Source organism: Sitophilus oryzae, unplaced genomic scaffold, assembly GCF_002938485.1.
Source record: "Sitophilus oryzae breed Bouriz unplaced genomic scaffold, Soryzae_2.0 scaffold_1000_pilon_pilon, whole genome shotgun sequence".
In the NCBI taxonomy this organism is placed as follows: domain Eukaryota; kingdom Metazoa; phylum Arthropoda; class Insecta; order Coleoptera; family Curculionidae; genus Sitophilus; species Sitophilus oryzae.
In genome coordinates, this window is record NW_022145617.1 from 759173 (window position 1) to 781187 (window position 22015).

Genomic DNA, 22015 nt, shown 5'->3' on the forward strand with positions numbered 1-22015 from the left:
TCACAGAAGACCGAACCAACATAGTTACCGCTCTCAAAACCCTCAATTATATCTTCCATCAAACGAATGCAAGCCATTGTTGTAGATGTTCCTTTACGAAACCCAAATTGATTCTCTATGAACAAGTTATTAGATTCAAAGTAATGTGTTAACTGGTGTTTCAATAAACATTCAAAAATTTTTGAAAGTGTGGGTATTAAAGCTATAGGTCTATAATTATTCACACTTTCAGGATCACCTTTTTTAAATACTGGTACGATTTTGGAAATTTTTAAACAACTGGGATACGTACCGTCTCTTATGCATCTATTGAATAATTTAGTTAGAGGATATATTAATAAATTTATTACTTTTTTAACTAGCGGAATGGTCATGTTATAAATATCTTTACTATGCTTATTTTTTAACGAATTTACGGCGTTTCGATTTTCTATGAAAGTTACCTCTCTAAAGGAAAAATTTAGATTTAAAGGTTTATTAGAAAATTTTGTTATATAGTCAAGCGCTGTGCGATTTTCTACGCTCAGAGACTTTACAATATTTTCGGTTATATTCACAAAAAAATCGTTAAAATCATTTGCGCTAACATTCGTACTCACAGTATATTTTATAGGACCCCTGTATGAATTTATTATATCCCATGTAGCATTAAAGCATTGCGCATTAAAGCATATTAGGTTTGTTCCAACCAGCATTTCGGGATCGTTTCGAAATCGCACTCGACTCGGTTTTCTTGCACTTTGTCAGCATGCGCGGATTTCGAATAGTTTCGTGACCAATGATTAAATAATATAAGGACATGTAACGCCCCTATACGGGCTGCAGCAGAATTTGTGACCTTTTTTTTTGTTTTGGTGGCAAACAATGAGTCATCATTTGGTCACCAGCGACAATTTTAGCGATTTTTAATAGTTTGTGTGTAGTAAACTTTGTATAAACTTTGTTATAATGGTGATTAGTTGTTCAGCCTTCAAGTGTAAAAGCAGCAGCGATAAGAAAGAGCCAGGAGTTACGTTTCATAGGTAAATAAACAGTCCACTCCAACTTTTTAGCGTTTTCTTATTGAATTCGATAATTATTCTTCAATTTCAATTAATATCTATATGTACTTGATATGTGCTATACGTCGATACTAGTTTTGTACCTTTTGTTAACATTTTAATACGTTTTTTTCGTAATTAATTAGGTGTGTTTCGTAATTAATTAAACGCTTTGTGGATTGTTTTGTGTCAAGCGTGCGTGTATCGATAGTTTTTTTTTGTTTTTGCTTAGAATTTGATAACATAATCCTATTATTTATGTTTGCAATTTGTAATAATAATAGGTAATTATTATTCTTGATATGGAGAATCAGAATCCAGTAATTGTTGGTAAGTGTTGTTTCAACTGTATACTCAATAACTCACTTACCTATCCTCTCTGATGAAATGCCGGGTGTGGGAATCGAACCCACACCTTGAATATTAATTATTATCTATAGATAATTATGTAAGTGTACAATTTAAAATTTCCGAACGATTTATTCCACACAAACTGACAAGCAAAAGTATAATGCACACGTATTCGAATTCGTAAAAAATAACCAAGACAGAAGCATCAGCCAGACGCCTGGCCAGAATCAGCTGTTAAAAATCGATAATCCCTGCCAGCATGCTTTAATGCGCAAGTCAACCCAAACCGTTCTTAATTTGGACCATGTACCGAAATTACCGTTCTGAAATCGTAACTAAACGGTCCCAAGGTAGGTTGGTATGCAAATAGGATCGTCCGATAACTGTCAAATCTCGGTTGGAACACATTTGAATTACTGCGCACGAGCGTGATCGTTCGGTGACGGTTCTGCGGCGGGTTGGAACAAACCTATGGCAGGGATTATCGATTTTTAGCAGCTGATTCTGGTCCGGCGTCCGGCTGATGCTTCTGTCTTGATTATTTTTGCAAATTCGAATACGTGTCCGTTATACTTTTGCTTGTGAGTTTGTGTGGAGTACCTAAATCGTTCGGAAATTTTAATTAATTTTTTATTTATAAAATAATGTTCAAAGATTCTACCACTGCAATGAAATAACAGGAAACTACGCATAACAGGATCATAAAAGAGAGGATAGGTAAGTGAGTTAGTGTGAGTATGCAGTTGAAACAACACTTACCAACAATTATTGGATTCTGATTCTCCATTTCAAGAATAATAATTATTATTATTGCAAATTGCAAACAAAAATAATAGGGCTATGTTATGAAACCAAATCAAACGATCCCGAAATACTGGTTGGAACAAACCTAATATTAGACATTTGCAAAAAAGTGTGTATTTTGGATGGCATTCCACAAAATTTGCAGGCGATTGAGGAAACAACAGAGATTACAGAAATAAATTGAAAATAACACTTTAAAACAGCATTATATGTTACTTTTTCAAACATGTCCTTCAAATCCTCCAATTTAATAACTGTTGGTAAGCTTCAAATATGCGGACATAGTGCACACACAATTCATTTTTTAAGGTTGTCCACCCATAAAGTATCGTAGTTTATCTATATTTTCATTTTTTTTTTCTGTATAAGTTGTAGTAATGGTATCACTCGAGCGAAATTTCGCTCGAGTACTCAATTATTGAAATATCCGACATCGCTCGATTATGAACGAGCGATGCAAGTGACGAGTACCAAGCGACGAAAGCAAGCGATCCTAGAATGAAATAAATTGAAATCCGATTTTAATGCGACATACTCGATAAAAAGCCGAGCGAATTTTCTACATACATGCAGGTAGCAAATTTATACATATATATTTATACAAATTTATAAATTTATATATATATATATATATATATATATATATATATATATATATATATATATATATATATATATATATATATATATATATATATATATATATATATATATATATATATATATATATATATATATATATATATATATATTTATCCGTTGCGTATCTGAGAGACAAAATTTTACGACCTACATCGGCAATGCTTTGAAATAATTGAAATAAACTAAATTAAGCGATCAAGCGAATCGCTCGCCGCTTGCTACTTGCCATTTATCACCGAAAGAATATGTGTCCTGCGCATGCAACTTACTGCTTGGCGCTTGGAGTTAACGAGTACTTACAACAACCGCTGGTGAAAAACCGTATTTTTAAATACGAGTGATATTTCGCTTGAGCGATCACTCGGTTATTGCAATCGCTTGAAACTCGAGTACTCGATTATTGAAATTAATCGGTTTTTCCCATCACTAATAAGTTGCTAATAACTTCTATGGTCTAACTCTACAATAGGTTTGAATGAAATCCTAATTATTACAATTATAGAAAAGTTATAGTTAAGTATAATTATGAAATAAGTTTATTGTGATACTAAGCAGTATTTTAAAAAACTTCCAGTGTTTTAAGTGTAGGATGTTTTTTTAGATAATTATTTTACTTTTGTTTGTAACTACTTAAGGCTTGATTTTTATCTAATAAAATACATGCCTAATGACCTATAAATTATATATTATTTTTTTCCATTATATGTATATACTTTCAATTTCAATCGTTTTTATTTATAATTAAGTAAAAATGTTTTCTGTGTTAATTAACTAATAAGCCTACACTTTTTTTATATTTAATAAAATTACTTAATTATTGAATAGTTTATTATTAAATAATACATTAAAATAGATCAAGTAGGATAATTATATTCATGACAAGTTTTTAGATTGAAACAAAGGAAACTTTTATAATTTTCAATGTAACAGACTTTATAAGAAAAGAAAAACAATAAAATACATTCTAATTAAATTAATGAGTTGTAATTAAGGTTTTCGTGATATATGTATGTATAAAGGTATGTACAGGGTGTCCCATTTTAGTTGAAATCATACGGTATCTCCGTTATTAGTGAAGATAGAAAGTTGCGGTTTGTACCAACCTGTCCCACTTTTTTGTCAAACGGAAGATGCTGTAAACAAAATTTTCAAGCCCTCTTCGTTTCTGAGCTACAGAGTGTTTTCGAAAATTTTGCAATTCTAAACTAAAACTAGTTTTAGTGAACACTAATCGACATTTGATTTCGGAAAATCGACTATACATAATATATCATACTTTACGCAAAATTGTAAAATTTCCAGGGATTTTGTGCCTTAACGGTTGACTTTAGCGAAAATGTTCATAAAACCTTTTTTATAGAAAATTTTATTCTCTTTAATTTTGTTCTCCTCAAATTTTTACGAAAAACGCATAGTTTTAGAGATATTTACAAAATACCGATTTTGAGCGCCATCTTGGCAAGATGGCGGCGCCGGCGGCAAGTCTGGAAATGTGCATTTTATGGATTTTAGTTAGGGACGCCAAAACCTATAAACCTGCAAAGTTTCAAAACTTCCGGACTTTTTTCCAAGCAGGCCCCTTTTTTGATCCGCAATGACTGAACTAATCGTGGATGATATCGAGAAGGTGAAAATCGATTCTTGTAGGACTTTTTACGTAGAATACAGTGGCGTAGTCTGTTCTTTTACGAAAAAAATATTTTTGAAAATATGGACTAAAGTTATGTTTTTTCGAATGGAACACCCTGTATATTTATAAATCATATGATCTGTTTTACTATGAGTTTCTCTTGTTTCGTTAAAGCTTCTATTATTGTCTTAGTTATATCAAGTCGAAAGTTTCGCGAAGTGTATAAAGGCTAGTGGAAATAATTATTGTCGTATATAGAGTCAGAAAAAAAAAACATTATAATTATTAATATATTTCGACTTATATATTACTCCTAAATATCTTCCGAAATAATCGGATTTTTTGTTGTAAATCATCTTTGTATCTCTTCTGGTTTACGAAAACCCTGTAGTGTGTATTATTATACGGGACACCGTGTATATAAATGTAAGCAAATATGGAGGTATTTTACAACTAAATGGTAAATCACAGATTTTACAAACGTGGCAAGTTTAGAAAAAAAGTAAACAAAATTACCAGGCTATGGAGAAATTGCATCAGGCGCAACTTTACATTAAACATTTCTTGTTGACTAGTCACAAATATCCATTTAATTTTCAGCCTGTACACATAGGGATGCAAACGATACATCGATGCTTCTAAAACATCGATATTTCAATAGCAAAACATCGACGTTTACCAACGATGTTCTATTATAATTAATAATATTGACGATCAACTCTGTAACCATAAATTTCGAATTGATGGTTACTGAGATGATCTTTTAATTCTGCTTGACTATCGGATAAAATGGCTATTTCTTGTTTCCGATAGTTCCTATCTAATGGTGCGTTTAGACTTGAGCACGCACGCACTGATCCTCCGCGAATGCTCAAGTGTAAACGGCTGTGCGCGCACGCTCACTCTGAATCTGTCTGTGCGCGAGCAGCCGCGAACGTGAGCCGTCTGGTGTCGGTTTATGATTTTTATGTGTGCGCGAACGCTCAGTTTGCACCGGCAATTTGTCAATATTCACAGTCGGGCCTGGTCATTCTTGTAAAGTTTTTGAACTGATCATAGCCCTCCTCAGACACAAAGTTGTTGCAGTAAATTATATCGATTTCTAAAAATTTGGGTTTGCCACCAGCGACGATGTTTTCGATTTTTCTCCTTTTTAATAATTAAGCTGTGCAGAACAATGACTGCAGCCTCGACTATTTCTTGGTCGTCCATTATTTTCGCCAACACAACTCTGCTGTGCGCGCACAAATGGATCACTTCATTCGTCGAAAAATAAGTTTTTAATTTGAACGGAGTCGAGAGAGCGCCAACGAATGCCGTGCGCGCACGCTCAGCTCGTGCACCATAAGTTGTACGCATTTTTCGATAGCGTGAATGAGGCTGGGGTAGGTGTCCATTGGTTCGGAGTATTTAGTTTTCTGTCCAAATACTCCTATCCCTGTTCTTGATTTTACAATGTTGCTGTTTTGTTAACTATTTCAACTATTGTTGAACGCACCGTATTCACTGTATCGATGTTAGAGGTGTGTAGTTCCTGAAGGAACTAGTTCCAATAAGCTATAGCGACCCCGGAACGAAAGGAACTAGTTCCCGGGTTCTCTCGTAGTATGTTATCAGTTAAATTACATTATACAGAGTGAGTCTTAAATAAGTGCATATATTTTCAGGGCTGGTAGATCTCTATAAAAGAAAAATATTTTCTCTTTACCATTTTTCAGATAACTCCAAAATAACCTAGTTATTTAAGTTCGAAAATTTTTTAAAAAATGTATTTTTTTTTAAATAATTTTGAGAGCCATCGGATTTTTTGTATTTGCATCCCTTTTATTGCCGTAACCATAGAGTAAAGCCGTAACTATGGTTAACTAATAATCAGAGATTAAGAAATTATACCGTGGGGGGAAAATTTGCGGTGAACAGGCAGTTCTAAAAAGTTTTCGAAAAATATACAGGAAAATTTAAAAGAAAATGCACGATTTCTTTTTTTAGCGAAAAAAACCTCATAGACGTGTTCCTGGGGTCGAAATATACTACTCCTGAAAATATTCGCACTTATTTAAGACATATATACTGTATATTAAAAATTACAATAAAAAATTGTAATTTATATTTAACATATAATTTAATTTTAATAGCCTATTTTGTCACAATAAAAAAAAGTTTATATCAATTAATACTCGATCGAACGTTTATAAAAATAAAAGGATTATTGATGTTATTATAAATTATTATGTATTTTACATACCAATAAACTGAAAAAAAGTACAAAACAATTCGAATCTTTCCGGGGATTTTGAAAACGAAAAAAACTGCCATTTTTGTTGTCGCAATTAGGAACGCTACAGTTCTTTTTCGCAGGTTTGCGTTTTCGGTCGAAAAAAGCCATTGCTATTAAATATGAACACCTAATTAAAATAAAATGTACTTGGTAAAATAAGTACAAATACACCAGTAATTAATGAGGAAATTGCCAAAATCACACACCGAATATTCACAAAACACAACGAAATAAAACTACTGACATATTTAAAAAACAAATGAATATTTGTTAACTTTTTAATGACCAACAGCGCCCCTAGTATTTGTTCGCACAGTATATCTTTTACTTCCAGTCATTGCCATTACAGAAAATATTCTAAAGGGGGATATTTTGTGCTTACAATGAAACCCATGAGCAAGTAACGGTGTTGTCAATGCTAGTCAGGAACTAATGTGAACTAAAGACCTAGTTCAAGGAACTATTCCTCTGGAGGAACTAGAACTAAGGAACTAGTTCCTTCCAAGGAACTGGAATTCCTAACTCTAATCGATGTAACGATATTCATACATCGATGTGCGCATCCCTAAGAACATAGGACATTCGTTTAGACAGTGCAGCGAAAAGTATCATTAGTCTTATAAGTACCACAATTATTTTATCTTGTTTATTGATACAGTCGATAAATCTTAGACCGATTTAAATATTTAGGGATTTACTTAACCTTCGGGCTTCAGTGTAGGGTAATAAGTCTGTAAAAAGGTATGTCCAGTAAGCAGTCACGGTCGGTACCCACGCGCGAGTGTCAGTTTGAAAAAATGGAAGAAATTGAAGAGCAAAAAGTCAAACTAAATATAGGTAAGTTATTTATAACTATGTTGATTCCATATCAAGTTATTTCAATATAAAATTTATGCGATACATACCTTAAATTTGATATCAAATATGTAGTTGTGAACGTAAATAAATAACTACACTTATAAAAGTATGTCCAATGCTTTTAATAAAAAGATAAGGAAAGAGTATAATGCTATTCACGTAATTAGAGACGGAACCGACATCATGAACCCCCATTTTTGACAGTTCTGTTTGACGTTTCAATTTTCAATTGACACATTTGAATTTGATTTGAAATTTTGCGGATTTCTTTTCTGAGATTATGTTATTTATTATTCTATAAATGGTTATATTCAGAGGTAGTAAATTTATCTAGAAAGATATAAGTATAAATACCGTATGATCGAAAAAAAAACGGCGCTCAGTTGACTTGGAAATGACGATCGGTGACATTCCCCCATATAATTTTCCATATAAAATGACAGCGATCGTCATTTCATAGCCATCGCTGACGCCGTTTTTTTCGGTCGTATGGTATCTAGAAAGATATTATAGCGGATCTTAAATTAACAGTTATATTACTGCGAATTCCAAAAAAAACTAAAACAGTTAGTGGTACAGCGTGCTATTTCGTTTAAAAATCGACATAGATAATAAGGGGACAAACTTTATTACAATGGTGATTAGTTGTTCAGCTTTCAAGTGTAAAAGCAGCAGCGATAAGAAAGAGCCAGGAGTTACGTTTCATAGGTAAATAAACAGTCCACTCCAACTTTTTAGCGTTTTCTTATTGAATTCCGATAATTATTCCTCAATTTCAATTAACATCTATATGTACTTGATATGTGCTATACGTCGATACTAGTTTTGTACCTTTTATTAACATTTTAATACGTTTTTTTTCGTAATTAATTAGTATGATACACCATAGGCGTAGTCAAAACAATTATCAAAAAATATAAATATTGCTTCAAACAGCTAGGTTAAGAAAAATATGTGCCACGGCACTGTTTGGTGACATCGGCACAATTTGCTCTGGGGTGTTATTTGTTCTTGGATTCTTTAGTCATTGAAACCAACCGATTATTATATTGTGTGTTGTTATTATATAATTATAAAACTCGCTTAGAATTAACATATGTAATTAACAAATATATTTTTTAACAACATTAATAAACAATATCATCACTTAGGTACATTAAAAAATGTATAATTGAAACTGCATTAGAATTTTTTAAGCTGTCAAAGTCAAAGCCTTGGTTTGTTAAAAAAAGTCAAAAACTTGTATCTGTAGCTCCTATAATAAAAAGTCACGAATTTTGTTTAAGTGCAAACCTAAAGTATGTATTAGGATGTTTTTAGGAAAATATTTTAACTTCTACAGGGTTTTCAGGGTACAGGGTACAAAAAATCATCCTCGTACATCTCTTAGGTTTGCGCAAGTTTTTTTTTATTCTAGGAACTACAGATGCTGGACCCTGCATACGGCTAGGTTTAGAACTAATCAGTAATTTTGTTAACTAACGGCGCTATATCAACAATTATTTTTGGCCCAGCATCACAGGTTGCTTCACATTACCCCCAGAATTCCTGGAGGAGCTTATTAACAAAATCAAGAATAATTCTAATTGTGACAGTGTTAGTCATCGCAGTCATCATATGTGGCACATGTAAGTATGTTATAAGTTATAAGTAGTTTCTCGAAAAATTGCAAAATACCGGAAGAATCCTAGAGCCTAATTTAACTAGAAACCAAATTTAAGAACTAGTTGATTAAAAAGAAATACCGGGTGCGTCTTAAAAGTGGCTCACCCCTATAACTTTTTTATTTCTTCAGATAAAAAAACGAGATTTGGTATGTTAGTATACGACATAAATTAGGATTGATGACGGATTCAATTGTTTTCAGTCACTTCCTGTTTCACCGGAAATGACTACAACCAGTGCCGGATTAAGGTCCTAGGGGGCCCGGGGCTATGGGCTAGCCTCGGGGCCCCCAGGACGCATTAAGACACAAAGGGGCTTGGAGCAAAATAATGGGGGGCCCTCACCCTCAAATTTTGTTATGAACAAAAAAGCGTAATTTGGTAGTAGGTATACACTCACTCAGGTAATAAAAAGCGAGTAAAAATCAACACCAAAATTATAATGAAAAATACTTTTTTTCGAGCTTTCAAAGTAGGAAATTCTTCAATAAGTTTTTGGGCATTTTAGTTCGTACTATGTTCATAGAAAGAAGTTTTTGGAAAATAAAAAATCTTTTTAAACTCAAATTTGCCGTTTTACAAATTTTGTCATTATGAGAATAAAAAGTTGTCTGTTGCACTATATTTAATGTGTGCAGGTGTTCCGGGCTGGATTTTTCTTTTTTGTTGTTTTTAAAATACAGTTTTAATTACTTTTTTATAATTGTTAATAAATTCAAGATTTATGATGATTTATAACAATATGTGATGAGAAATCGGTAGTTTTTGTTACAAATCGGTATTTTTCATTGTACATTTTCATTTAACTAATCTCGATTTTAAATTCTCCTGATTCGGGGGCCCCTCTCAATGACGGGGCCTGGGGCTATAGCCCCCATAGCCCCCCCCCTTAATCCAGGCCTGACTACAACTTTTGATTTTTAAATGGCACCCTCGGTATTTGTTTACTTTATTCGATAGAAAATGACACTCTAAAGTTTGATTTTCATGCGTCCGTTATCCGTTGATACCAGGGGTGGATGGGCCATATGGGAAAACGGGAAAATTCCCGGTGGGCCGGTGGAAAAATGAACCGGTGGGCCGGTGGAAAAATGAACCGGTGGGCCGGTGGAAAAATGAACCGGTGGGCCGGTGGAAAAATGAGCCAGTGGGCCGGTCGATCAGAAGCTCAAAAAAGATTGGATTAGCAAAATTAAATGGTTAATCTTCTAACTAAAAGTGACGTAAGATCCTTAGTGACTCCATTAACTAACTTATCAATTTTCATCAGTATAATCGTCAGTTGCTTTTAAACATAAACACCAAATTGTAAAATAACTATTGTAAAATGTCTTTCTCTGGTACACATTTTAATTTTAATAATCATCTGTTGTTTTGTTCGGTTTTGAAAATGTTATACTACAAAGTGAGTCTATAAGGGAACAAATATTTTCAGGGCTGGTAGATCTCAATAAAATAAACATAATATATTCTCTTTATCGAGTTTCAAATAAGTCCAATCAAGTTATTAAAGTTTGTGAAATTAAAAAAATATACCCTTTGTATTTGTTTTTTTTAAATTTGTGTGAAATTCCGTGGGAAAATTTGCGGTGAACAGGAGTTCTAAAAAGTTTTCTAAAATATACAGAAAAATTTAAAAGAAAATGCTCGATTTTTAACACCTTTTTTTGCAAAGAAACTCAATGGCGTGTTCCTGAGGTCGAAATATACCACCCCTGAAAATAGTTGCACTTATTTAACACTCACCCTGTATAGTTTTACCCAATATTCTTTTATTAATTACTAATAAATATGACTGACTGGCAGCAAAAAAAATAATGAATAGCATTAGGTAAATTTAAATAGTCTCGATCTAAATATATACTAAGAATACGTAGCGTAGATTGACAACTGGGGGCCTGAGTGCAATATTTTTCGAACTCCCCTTTGTAAGAAGGTAGACGAATTTGACGCGAACTCTGCGGTTGGCGGAGAAAACATATCTATGCTTGGCTTGAACTGGGGACGGAACTAAAAGCCAAGTTTAAATTGTTGTTTAAAATGTTGCTACAATGAATCTGCTAAAAATTACTGAGACAGCATTGAAGAGTTAAATAACGTGTAAACTAGATTAGATAATAAAATATTAATGTCTCGAAAATTCAAATATTCGTATTATGAACTGTAACATAACATTACATCAGAACACATTTATATCCCCTGCCTAGGTATTGCCTAGGTTCTTCTCGTTTCATGTCATTATCATACAAGATGGCAAAAGTACAAAAGTATAGAGGAAAACTTTCGTTATAAGAACTATATAATAAACGAAAAAATGCTCCAGTTTTAATGGCGACCGCGGTTCATTCAGTTAAAAACACATGTACACGAGGAGGCTGCTGCTGCAGCAAAAAGAGAGAATTTCTTTCTACAATGCAGCTGAACTGAATGAATCAGGAAGTCTTAAAGTTTCTCAAAATCGTGACTCAGAATCGTAGCCTATTCAAGATCAAATTACCGTTATCGATAATGGAAATAAAGCAGTAGAACCATAGACTTAAAATAAAATATAGACTGAGCATCTCATTCATAAATAGCTGGAACATGCAGTCAGACAACGTCTTGTTATTGTTGTGTTATTGTTTTAGGTTATAACGAGTGCGACACGAGCGATAGATAGGTTGTCTCTGTCATAACGGTCGTTCCCTGACGACTCTGCCGAGAAACACAACACTGTCTTTCGTTTCTCAAGTACACCTGAACTCTCCGTATCATAGCCGGGTAATTTTTTTATTTTAATGAAGCTATAATTAAATTAAAAATATATCGTATTTAAACTTTTTTATATTTTATTAAGATTTTTTAAATAAAAGTTTAGAAAAAACAATTTAGAGTCCAAAAAGGATAAAAATAATAAAATACACGTTATAGAAGAAATTTTATCATCGAAATTAGGTAATTTTTGAAATTAATAATAAATTATTAATTTTAGTCAAACATTTACAACCCCTAATATTAATCAAAACAGGATCTATTCCACAGATATAATAGAATCGGCAACAGGGAGAGAAAAAAAATATGATTGTTGTAATTTTTTTTCTGGTTAAGTGATGTCTTATTATGTAAATTAGAGAAAACATAAATCTGTTCCATTAAAGCAAGGAAGGTGATAGGAAGTGGATAAAATAAAAACTACATTTATAACTCGGTACTGTCTTTATTATACCGGGTGCGTCTCAAAAGTGGCTCATCCCCATAATTTTTTTATATTTTCAAATAAAAAAAACAAGATTTAGTATGTTAGTATATGAAATAAATTAGGATTGATTGACGCATTCAATTGTTTTTGGTCACTTCCTGTTTCACCGGAAATGACTATAACTTTTAATTTTTAAACGGCACCCTCGGTAATTTCTACTTTATTCGATACAAAATGATAACAATTTAATTTTTAATAATAATATTGATTTCTGAATAGAATGACATAGCATAATATGTCAACTTTTGACATTTTCGCATATGGTTTAATTGTAATTGTAACACGCGGTTCATAACGACAATTTGACTCGAAATACCAAGTGTGTGGTATCAATATATTCATAAAAAAATGCTTTTTCCAAATATGCTAATGAGTCACCCTTGTTCCATTTGAAAAAATTGACATATGTATGATTAAAAATACGATTTGTACATCTTTTAACCGGCCTACACAAGACACGAAACCCATTAGACGATCAAAACTATTTTTCCAAGGTTCCTTGATTAAAACTTAGTGTTTTTAACAACACCATGACACCCTGGATTGAAATTTAAAATACGATTTGTTTTTAAGCGACAATGTCAAAAGTTGACATATGATATGTCATCCTATTCAGAGTGTCATTTTTTATCGAATAAAGTAGCAATATACCGAGGGTGCCTTTAAAAATCAAAAGATGTAATCATTTCGGTGAAACAGGAAGAGACCAAAAACAATTAAATATGTCAATAAATCCTAATTTATGTCATATACCTACTAACATACAAATCTTTTTTTTTATCTGAAAAAATAAAAAAGTTATTAGGGGTGAGCCACTTTTGAGACGATCCGGTATATTAAGAAATATTGTTTCATAATGTAATATCATTTTAAAATTCTTGTATGTTATTTTAGATTCTGAAGATAATTTTAGAATAAACCGGAATATATTTTTAATAAAAACATTATTAATTATTAACAGGGAATTAATTATGATTTTGTTACAATGTAAGTAAGTAAATAATGTAATGTAAGAGAAAAAATTCAGATTTTACATTTTACTAAAATATTATCTAAATAAGCGCCTTTCTACAACAACGCCACTGACTCCTAATAGGTAAATTGAGAGTTGCCTACCGGTCGAAAGTCGTTTCAAGACTTAAATGGATTATTTAAGTCAAATTTTTTGAAAATTTGGCACTGTCGAACCATATTTTATAGTTCTTGAACAGAAAAAGTCAATAAAATAAACACTTAAGGACTATCAGCTAAGAAAATGCGTTAATACAGCCGGGGAGATAGCGGCAACAAAGGTTTACCACACACGTGCGACACGTACTACAAGGTAATAAAAGAATGAAATGAATAGGCTCCCTCGCCTCTAATCGGTGTTGTCATATTGTAAAGGACTTATCCTTATTAAACAGTATCCGACTTATAATTTAGTAGTATAAGGACTATTTAATACATCTATGGAATATTAAAACCTACTTTATTAAACTGTAGTATTAATATCTCAATATATGTGTATAACAAGAAAAAAAATATTGATAATATTAAAGACGTGACAACATAGGCTGGATGAGGAAGGCTCGGTCGACTGTACCCAAAAGTAAACATGTGTGCAAAAAAGGTTGTTTGTCCGCGTTGAGATGTAAATAGTGTAGTCTATATTTTATTTTAAGTCTATGAGTAGAACCCTGTAAAACTGAGCCATTTTGTAGTAAAAATTCAGATGTCCGACCCAATATTGGTCTTTACGAAAATTTTGATCAAGACAATTTAATTTTTTTTTAAAACCGGAGGCAAAATAGCTTTTTCGCACGAGCAAAAAATACCCTTACTTATTTACAGGTCGTCCTAGAAATAAGTGCAAGTATTTTAAGGAGTGGTAGATCTCGATAAATGAAACATATTTTCTCTTCATCGTTTTTCAAATCAGTCCAAAATAACGCAGTTATTTTACTTTGAAAATTTCCAAAAAATATATTTTTTTGCTCAAATTTTGAGAACCACTGGATCTTTTCTGAATTTTCTTTCTTGTAAATTTAATCTACTACCTACATATGTTGCCATATCATCAAGAAATTATGTTTTTTTTTTATTTTTATTTATTTATGTTTTTAACTAAAAACTAAAAAAAAATGCAAAACATTTTTCAAAAAATTCCGGATTTTCAAAAGTTTTTTTGCGAAAAAACCCTCATAGGCGTGTTTCTGGGGTTCAACTATACTACCAGTTAAAATACTTGCACTTATTTCTGGGTCACCTTGTATTAATAAATAAAATGTTTCTTCGTTATGGTTATTTTGTTTTTGTGGATTTGGGCCGGTTGTCTGTTTTTCCCGGGGCGGTTTCCACTTTCCCATCCACCCCTGGTTGATACGATGGTCCGATATTAACTTTATTGGTTGAATTTAAAGGCTTCCATTGGTTAGAGACGTGACTCTAACTTCGTTAACCAATCGAAGCTTTTAAATTCAACCAATAAAATTAATATCGTATCATCGTATCGTCGGACAACGGATGCATGAAAATCAAGCTTTAATCGAATGACATATCATGAATGTCATATCATCAACTTTTGACCTATTCGCTCAATAACAAATTGTATTTTAAATTTCAATCTAGAGTGCCATGGCTGTGTTAAAAACACTAATTTTTAATCAAGGAGCCTTGGAAAAATAGATTTGATCGTCTAATGTTTTTAGGACCTTGTCTTGGTCGGTTCAAAGATGCCCAAATCGTATTTTTAATCATATCTCAATTTTTTCAAATGGAACGAGGGTGGCTCATTAGCTTATTTGGAAAAAGCATTTTTTTACGAATAATTGGATACATACATACATACATTTGGTAATTCGAGTCAAATTGTCGTTACGAACAGCATGTTATAATTTCAAATAAATCATATGCGAATATGTCAAAAGTTGACATATGATATGTTATTTGATTCAGAGTGTCATTTTCTATCGAATAAAGTAAAAAAATACCAAGGGTGCCATTTAAAAATCAAAAGTTGTAGTCATTTCCGGTGAAACAGGAAGTGACCGATAATAATTGAATACGTCAATTAATCCTAATTTATGTCATATACTAACATACCAAATCTCGTTGTTTAATCTGAAAAAATAAAAAAGTTATAGGGGTGAGCCACTTTTGAGACGCACACGGTATGCTATTAATATTGATTAAATTATATTTTATCCTCTTAGTATATACAGGGTGAGTCTTAAATAAGTGCAAATATATTTTCAGGGCTGGTAAATATCTATAAAAGAAACATATTTTCTCTTTGTCGTTTTTCAAATAAATTCAAAATAACCGAGTATTTTACTTTCAAAATTTAAGAAAAAAGATATTTTTTGGTTAAATTTTGAGAACCACTGGATCTTTTCTAGGTTTTCTTTCTTGTAAATTTAATCTACTACCTATGCCATATTATCAAGAAATTATGTTTTTAACTGAAAACTAAAAAAATTTCCATCAAATGTTTTCAAAAAATTCCAAATTTTCAAATATATCGTCGAAATCTAGCTAGGTCGAAATATACTACCCCTAAAAATATTTGCACTTATTTAAAACGCACCCTGTATAATGCCTATTTAATTTTTAAAGTGAAACTTCTATTGCTTTCGATCAAATCGGTGTGATAAAGCTGAGCGAGGTTGTAAAATGTTGTTCCGGAAGAGATCTATTGAGTGTTATTGCATGCACCCAACAACCACGCAATTGTTATCCTTTTCGATGCTATCATTTGAAATTGTCACAACATAACGAGTCGCCCAATTTAGGTTCTTTTTCACTTAATTGTAACTAAAAACTTAAAAACTTTTTAACTAAAGTCAGATATGTACTAAAGTCATGTATGTTTAAATGGAATATTGTATATTTTTAGTTCAGTGGATTTGTCATTAAATTTCCATTCCAAAAATATTATAACGTCATTACTATACCGGGTGCTTCTTGAAATATAACCATTTTTTAAACTAAATTTACTGCTTATTTAATGCGCTCCCAAAATTCTAAATTCGAAGAGATGGATAGATGATAACAGATGGACATTCACATAGCGCAAACAGACGGCACATTCTTTAGCCAGTCTGGTCCCATTCTTCTTTTTTGTTCTTCCTCTAAGTCTAATATTTCTTGTGTAAGTCGTATGTCTTCTAGATCCATTTGTTTTAGATTTTCACTCTGTTTTTGCATTTCGTTCAGTTCTTCTATTTGTTTATTTCTTATGTCTTCCCGAAGTAGAGATTTTTTTCATAAACCTTTTTAGCATCAGACTCAAAATAATATAAATCTTATACATACATACATTTGGTAATTCGAGTCAAATTGTCGTTACGAACAGCATGTTATAATTTCAAATAAATCATATGCGAATATGTCAAAAGTTGACATATGATATGTTATTTGATTCAGAGTGTCATTTTCTATCGAATAAAGTAAAAAAATACCAAGGGTGCCATTTAAAAATCAAAAGTTGTAGTCATTTATGTGTATGAAACAGATGTAATAGGGGGGTGTATTTAAAATAAAAATCTAAACCATTCAATTTAATCCTTATTTCCTTTTCATCTTTTCACAATGTCTTTTCGTATAAATATTTTTGCCTGCGTCATAACGATTCCTCCGCTTGATACGGTTTCCAGATATCCTTGGGGATGACAAGACATTGAGTTCTTCTAATTATCCATTTAACACTAAGCTCCTTATCTTGAGATCAACTCTCTTTAACAGACAATAATATAAATTTCTATCATTAGAAAATTTCACCTTAATATCAGTCAAGATTATATTTACTAGCAAAGTCAAAATAGGTTTCTAATCTCACTAGTCTTAAATACTGTTAGTACGCGGTAGTACAGCACCATGATCAAAATAAAAAATAATAAAAATACAATCCAACTCAAATAACAATTAATAAAACAACCTAGACCTCGGAGGAGGTCTTAGTGGACCTCTTTTTCTTTGCATCTCCATTATCTCTTTCTGTAAGCGCTCTTCTTCTTTCCTGACTCTTTCCAATTCTTCATCAATCTCTTTCAGTTTTAAATTCTCACTCTCTTTCTTTTTCGCTTTTTGTAAAGCTATGTCTTCTTCTAACATCCTTTTCTGTCTTTGCTTATCTTTCTGCTCATCTTCTTTCGACATTTCCATCGTACTCTTCGATTTTCTGAATCATTTCTTCGCGTTCCTTCAAAATATCTTCTTGTTTCTGTTTATTTTGATCGAGCTTATAGTTAATTTGTTCCTTAACCGTGTCCAGTACTTCCTTCATAAGCGACCTACGGCAAGATTCTTCTTTGTTCCATATTTCGAGTTGTTTTTCATAAACCGATTTGGTTCAGATTCAAATATAAACTCTAGATACTTTTGTCTGCACCGTTCTAACTCTTCTTGCTCTCGAACAATTTCCAGGAATTCTTGCAAGCCTTTCTTGATTTCTTGCTTTTTGATTGTGACGATCATGTAAAGATCTTCCAATTCTAGGCGTTTCATTTTGAGAATAAGCAAATTTTTGGATTAGAAGAGCCTTTTGCTTTAATTTTAGTTTGTGTTATTTTATGTCAAATAAGGCACATTCTTAACAAGTTTGGATTTTTCGTCTATATTTCTTGTTTACGTTGTATGTTTTCTGGTTCTGTTTGTTTTAGACATTCACTCTGTTTTCGCATGTCTTTCAGTTCTCCTATTTGTTTATGTCTTATGTCTTTCCAAAGTAGAGATTTTTTTTATAAACCTTTTTAGCATCAGACTCAAAATAATATAAACCCTACAATAAACTCTTGTGGTGGTTAGAAGCAGTGAGATTCATATGAGCCCACTCTTGCTTAAAACAAATACAATAGGGAAATAAAGCGCACAACAGTTAAAATTAAGGTTTTATTCGTAAAAAAAATAAACAATTATAGTCAAATATTGTTAGTACGCATTAGTACAGCACCATAATCAAAATAAAAAAATAATACAAATACAATTCAACTTAAATAACAACTAATAAAACAACCTAGACCTCGGAGGAGGTCTTAGTGGACCTCTTTTTCTTTGCATCGCCATTATCTCCTTCTGTAAGCGTTCTTCTTCTTTCCTGACTCTTTCTAATTCTTCATCGATCTCTTTCAATTTTAAATTCTCACTCTCTTTCTTTTTTGCTTTTTGTAAAGCTATGTCTTTTTCTAATATCTTTCTCTGTCTTTGCTTATCCTTCTGCTCTTCCTCTTTCAACATTTCCATCTCCTTATCGTACTCTTCAATTTTCTGAATCATTTCTTCGCGTTCTTTCAAAATATCTTCTTGTTTCTGTTTATTTTGATCGAGCTTATAGTTAATTTGTTCCTTAACCGTGTCCAGTACTTCCTTCATAAGCGACCTACGGCAAGATTCTTCCTTGTTCCATATTTCGAGCTGTTTCTCATAAACCGATTTGGCTTCAGATTCAAATATAAACTCTAGATACTTTTGCCTACATCGCTCTAACTCTTCTTGCTCTCTAACAATTTCAAGGAATTCCTGCAAGCCTTTTTTGATTTCTTGCTTTTTGATTTTGTCTAGGATAAGATCTTCTAATTCTAAGCGTTTCATTTTAAGAATAAGATCTTTCTCTTTAGCTAAAGATTCTTGAATTAGAAGAGCTTTTTGTTTTAATTTTAGTTTGTGTTGTTTTACGTTGTATAAGGCACATTCTTTAGCCAGTCTGGTCCTTTCTTCTTCTTTGGTTTCTTCCTCTAAGTTTAATATTTGTTGTTTACGTTGTATATCTTCTAGTTCTATTTGTTTTAGACTTTCACTCTGTTTTTGCATTTCTTTGAGGTCTTCTATTTGTTTATTTAAATTTTCCCTAAGTAGAGACTTTTTCTCTTTGATTTCAGCTTGTCGTTTTCCTTCTTTTAGCTGTTCTTGCTTCAGCCGTTCTTCTTGCTGTTTTATAAATAGTTTACGTTCATTTTCTTCCTTTTCTTTTTGCATTTTCTTCTCGATTTGTTGGTCTAACCAAGACAATTTCATATCGGCAATCTTATACTTGCTTTCGTACTGTCTTACTATGGGATTATTGTTTCTCCATTGATGGTATAACTTCAGTTCAGCTTCCCGTCTCTTCCTTTCTTCTTCTTTGGTTCGAAAACTACTGCTGATTTCTTTAAGGACCTCGATATCTTCTTCTTTTGATTTTCCCGGTTTATGTACAGCTTGGAGATTCTTCTTCACCATGAGCTCGACTTCGTAAGATTTCTCTTCTTCTTCTAACAGTTTCTTCAGGCGCGTTCTTCGTTTTTCTAATAGTTCCTCTTTGTCCCTTTTCGTCCTCATATCTTAAACAAAAAAAAACAACAAACGATAATACAATAATATTTAAAAAAAATATTATGGAGAGGTTAGAGGCATCTCTATATTTATGTAGTGTTTATGTACTAGGTGACAATCAGTGGAGCATCTAGAGATTGAGTCTAGGAGGGGTACGGCCAGTATACAGAGTGTTTCTAAAAACATGCGCCATTTCACGTGGGGATATTCCTCGCGTAAAAGTAAGATTTATTGTTCATATCAACATAGGCCCGAATTTGCTTTGTTTCATAGATACACCCCCCTGTAGTCTTATTTTTTTTTCGATTTATTATAATTTTCTTCCAAGTGCTTTTAATGGTTCGAATGAAATTTTGAGGGAAAAAGTTACTATATAAATGCTAAATATTTTAATTTTGAAAGAGTGTCTACAGATTCATAAGGGACGTGCATATGGGTTATCTATCACTGAAATAATTTTCGAAAAAAATGCCAATTAAAAGTTATATCTTATATAATAATAATAAATAAATAATAAATATTTTGTCGATTTCGATCTTCTTGATGAGATAAACACAATTTGATTAATCAGAATTAATAAAACTAAAATAAAAAAAATGGCGCCTGGGGGCACGTATAGCCGCCCATATTAAAATATGCTAATATCTCGAAAACTGCGACTTTAACTGATTTTGATGTTATTACAAATTTTGTTGCAGATATTATTCCTAATCTTAATTTGAAAACCGCGTTTCGCTAGCTACTGTAATTTTCGAGTTACGATTTTTTAAAAGTTTTAACCCCCTCTCATACCCCCTTACCAACCCCCCACCCCCACCAAAAACTAATGGCCAGATTCTCGGGTGCCACAGTATTTTTGTGCCAAATTTGGTTAAAATCGGTTCAGCGGTTTTTGAGTTATCGCGTTACAGACGGCAGACGGACAGACGGACGGACGGACGGACGGACGGACAGACAGACAGACAGACAGACAGAAACCATGAAAATATTTTGTATTTAGGTCATTTATGACCCAAATAACTCATTTTGAGTGAAATTAAAAAAATTTTTTTTGCCGATCTTAATAGCCTACCATACCTATTGGTAAAATGGTCGGCTAAAAAGTACACATAATTTTAAAAAGTTTTAACATCCTGTAACTTTAAAACTATGCATGTCCCATGTTTATAAGACCTTTTTTTTCATATATTTTTATGAAGAATCAAAGAGTACTTATTTAAAACTTTCGCAAGTTAATAATATTATTTTTTTAAAGGTTGCTATTATACTTGGATCAAGGCAAATTAGTAAAATTCAATTTATCTCTTCAAGGAGGCCGAAATCGACAAAATATCAAGAGACAACTTTTAATCGACATTAAACGACTTACGCTATTTCGCAAATTAAGATAAAAAAAAGTCAGTGGCGTACATGCGTACATGCTTTTTTTATAAAAATATTCCAGTAATAACCTATATGCACGTCCCAGGTGTCGACACTTTTTAGTAGCATTAAAATATGTCGCATTTATAGTAACTTTTACGCTATTTCTAGCGATGGGAACTATCGAATGAATTAGACTATCGAATGGTTAATGAATGAATGATTTCAACTATCGAATTGTTTTATTCGAATAAAATCATTCATTCATTTGTATACTAAAGCATATGTGACAACCTCGCCGTGCGACTAAATGGTTATCGTTGAGCCACGACTATCGAATGCTTTTGATAAATGAAATTTAGTATTCGTTTGATTTTTGTATGCGTCAGTGCATTATTAGTTCTTCCAAATTTTTATAACTTCACCGTATAAATACTGTGCTATTTTTGCGTTTACTAAAATAGTTAAAATACTAAAATAGTAGTTATTTTTTAATTTTATTTATTGACGATTGTGTGCATGTGCAGGTGGTCAAAATTTTTCCGAAAAGTTGTGTGGTTTTCCGTAGTCCGATCTTTCAATTATTTAATTTTATATGGTATATGGTCTATTTTTTAATGGGAAATTTTGAGAAGTAGCAATTTTTAAGAGAGATGAGATGAACTTAAATTAATTTTAAAAGTACATATTTGTATTTTAGATGTTTTAATAATATGAATTAGTTGAACTTAATAATCATATTAAAGTAATGTGGTTAAGTAAATGGTTATCGAACTCAAACTATGGGGTGAGAAAATTAAAATGAAAGTTTTACACGTGCCAATTTAAAAAAAAAGTTAACGATGTTTGTATTTTGTT

The 22015-nt window shown here is 32.1% G+C and overlaps 3 protein-coding genes across 7 annotated transcripts in view; 1 reads left to right on the top strand and 2 right to left on the bottom strand.

Annotated features, from left to right (window-relative positions):
• The window catches only part of LOC115876371, a 60858-nt gene extending 53141 nt beyond the window's left edge, over positions 1–7717 (bottom strand). The window contains exon 1 of the mRNA XM_030892156.1: positions 7651–7717. The gene's annotated coding sequence lies outside the window, so the exon portion shown is untranslated. The remainder of the gene's footprint in view (positions 1–7650) is intronic.
• LOC115876677 (peptidoglycan-recognition protein LB-like) overlaps positions 7274–22015 on the top strand; it is a 68457-nt gene continuing 53715 nt past the window's right edge. Inside the window, exons 1-2 of one of the 2 annotated variants that reach the window (XM_030892588.1) lie at positions 7306–7582; positions 9118–9231. In XM_030892588.1, coding sequence (XP_030748448.1) covers positions 7489–7582; positions 9118–9231 — 208 coding nt within the window. In that variant the 5' untranslated portion in view covers positions 7306–7488. Of the gene's footprint in view, positions 7583–9117; positions 9232–22015 lie in introns of both variants that reach the window. The other variant, XM_030892667.1, reaches the window with a different exon arrangement.
• Positions 18363–22015, bottom strand: part of LOC115876133 (trichoplein keratin filament-binding protein) — a 127519-nt gene continuing 123866 nt past the window's right edge. For all 4 annotated transcript variants that reach the window (XM_030891971.1, XM_030891916.1, XM_030892049.1 and 1 more), the window contains one exon: positions 18363–19803. In XM_030891971.1, coding sequence (XP_030747831.1) covers positions 18488–19803 — 1316 coding nt within the window. In that variant the 3' untranslated portion in view covers positions 18363–18487. The remainder of the gene's footprint in view (positions 19804–22015) is intronic.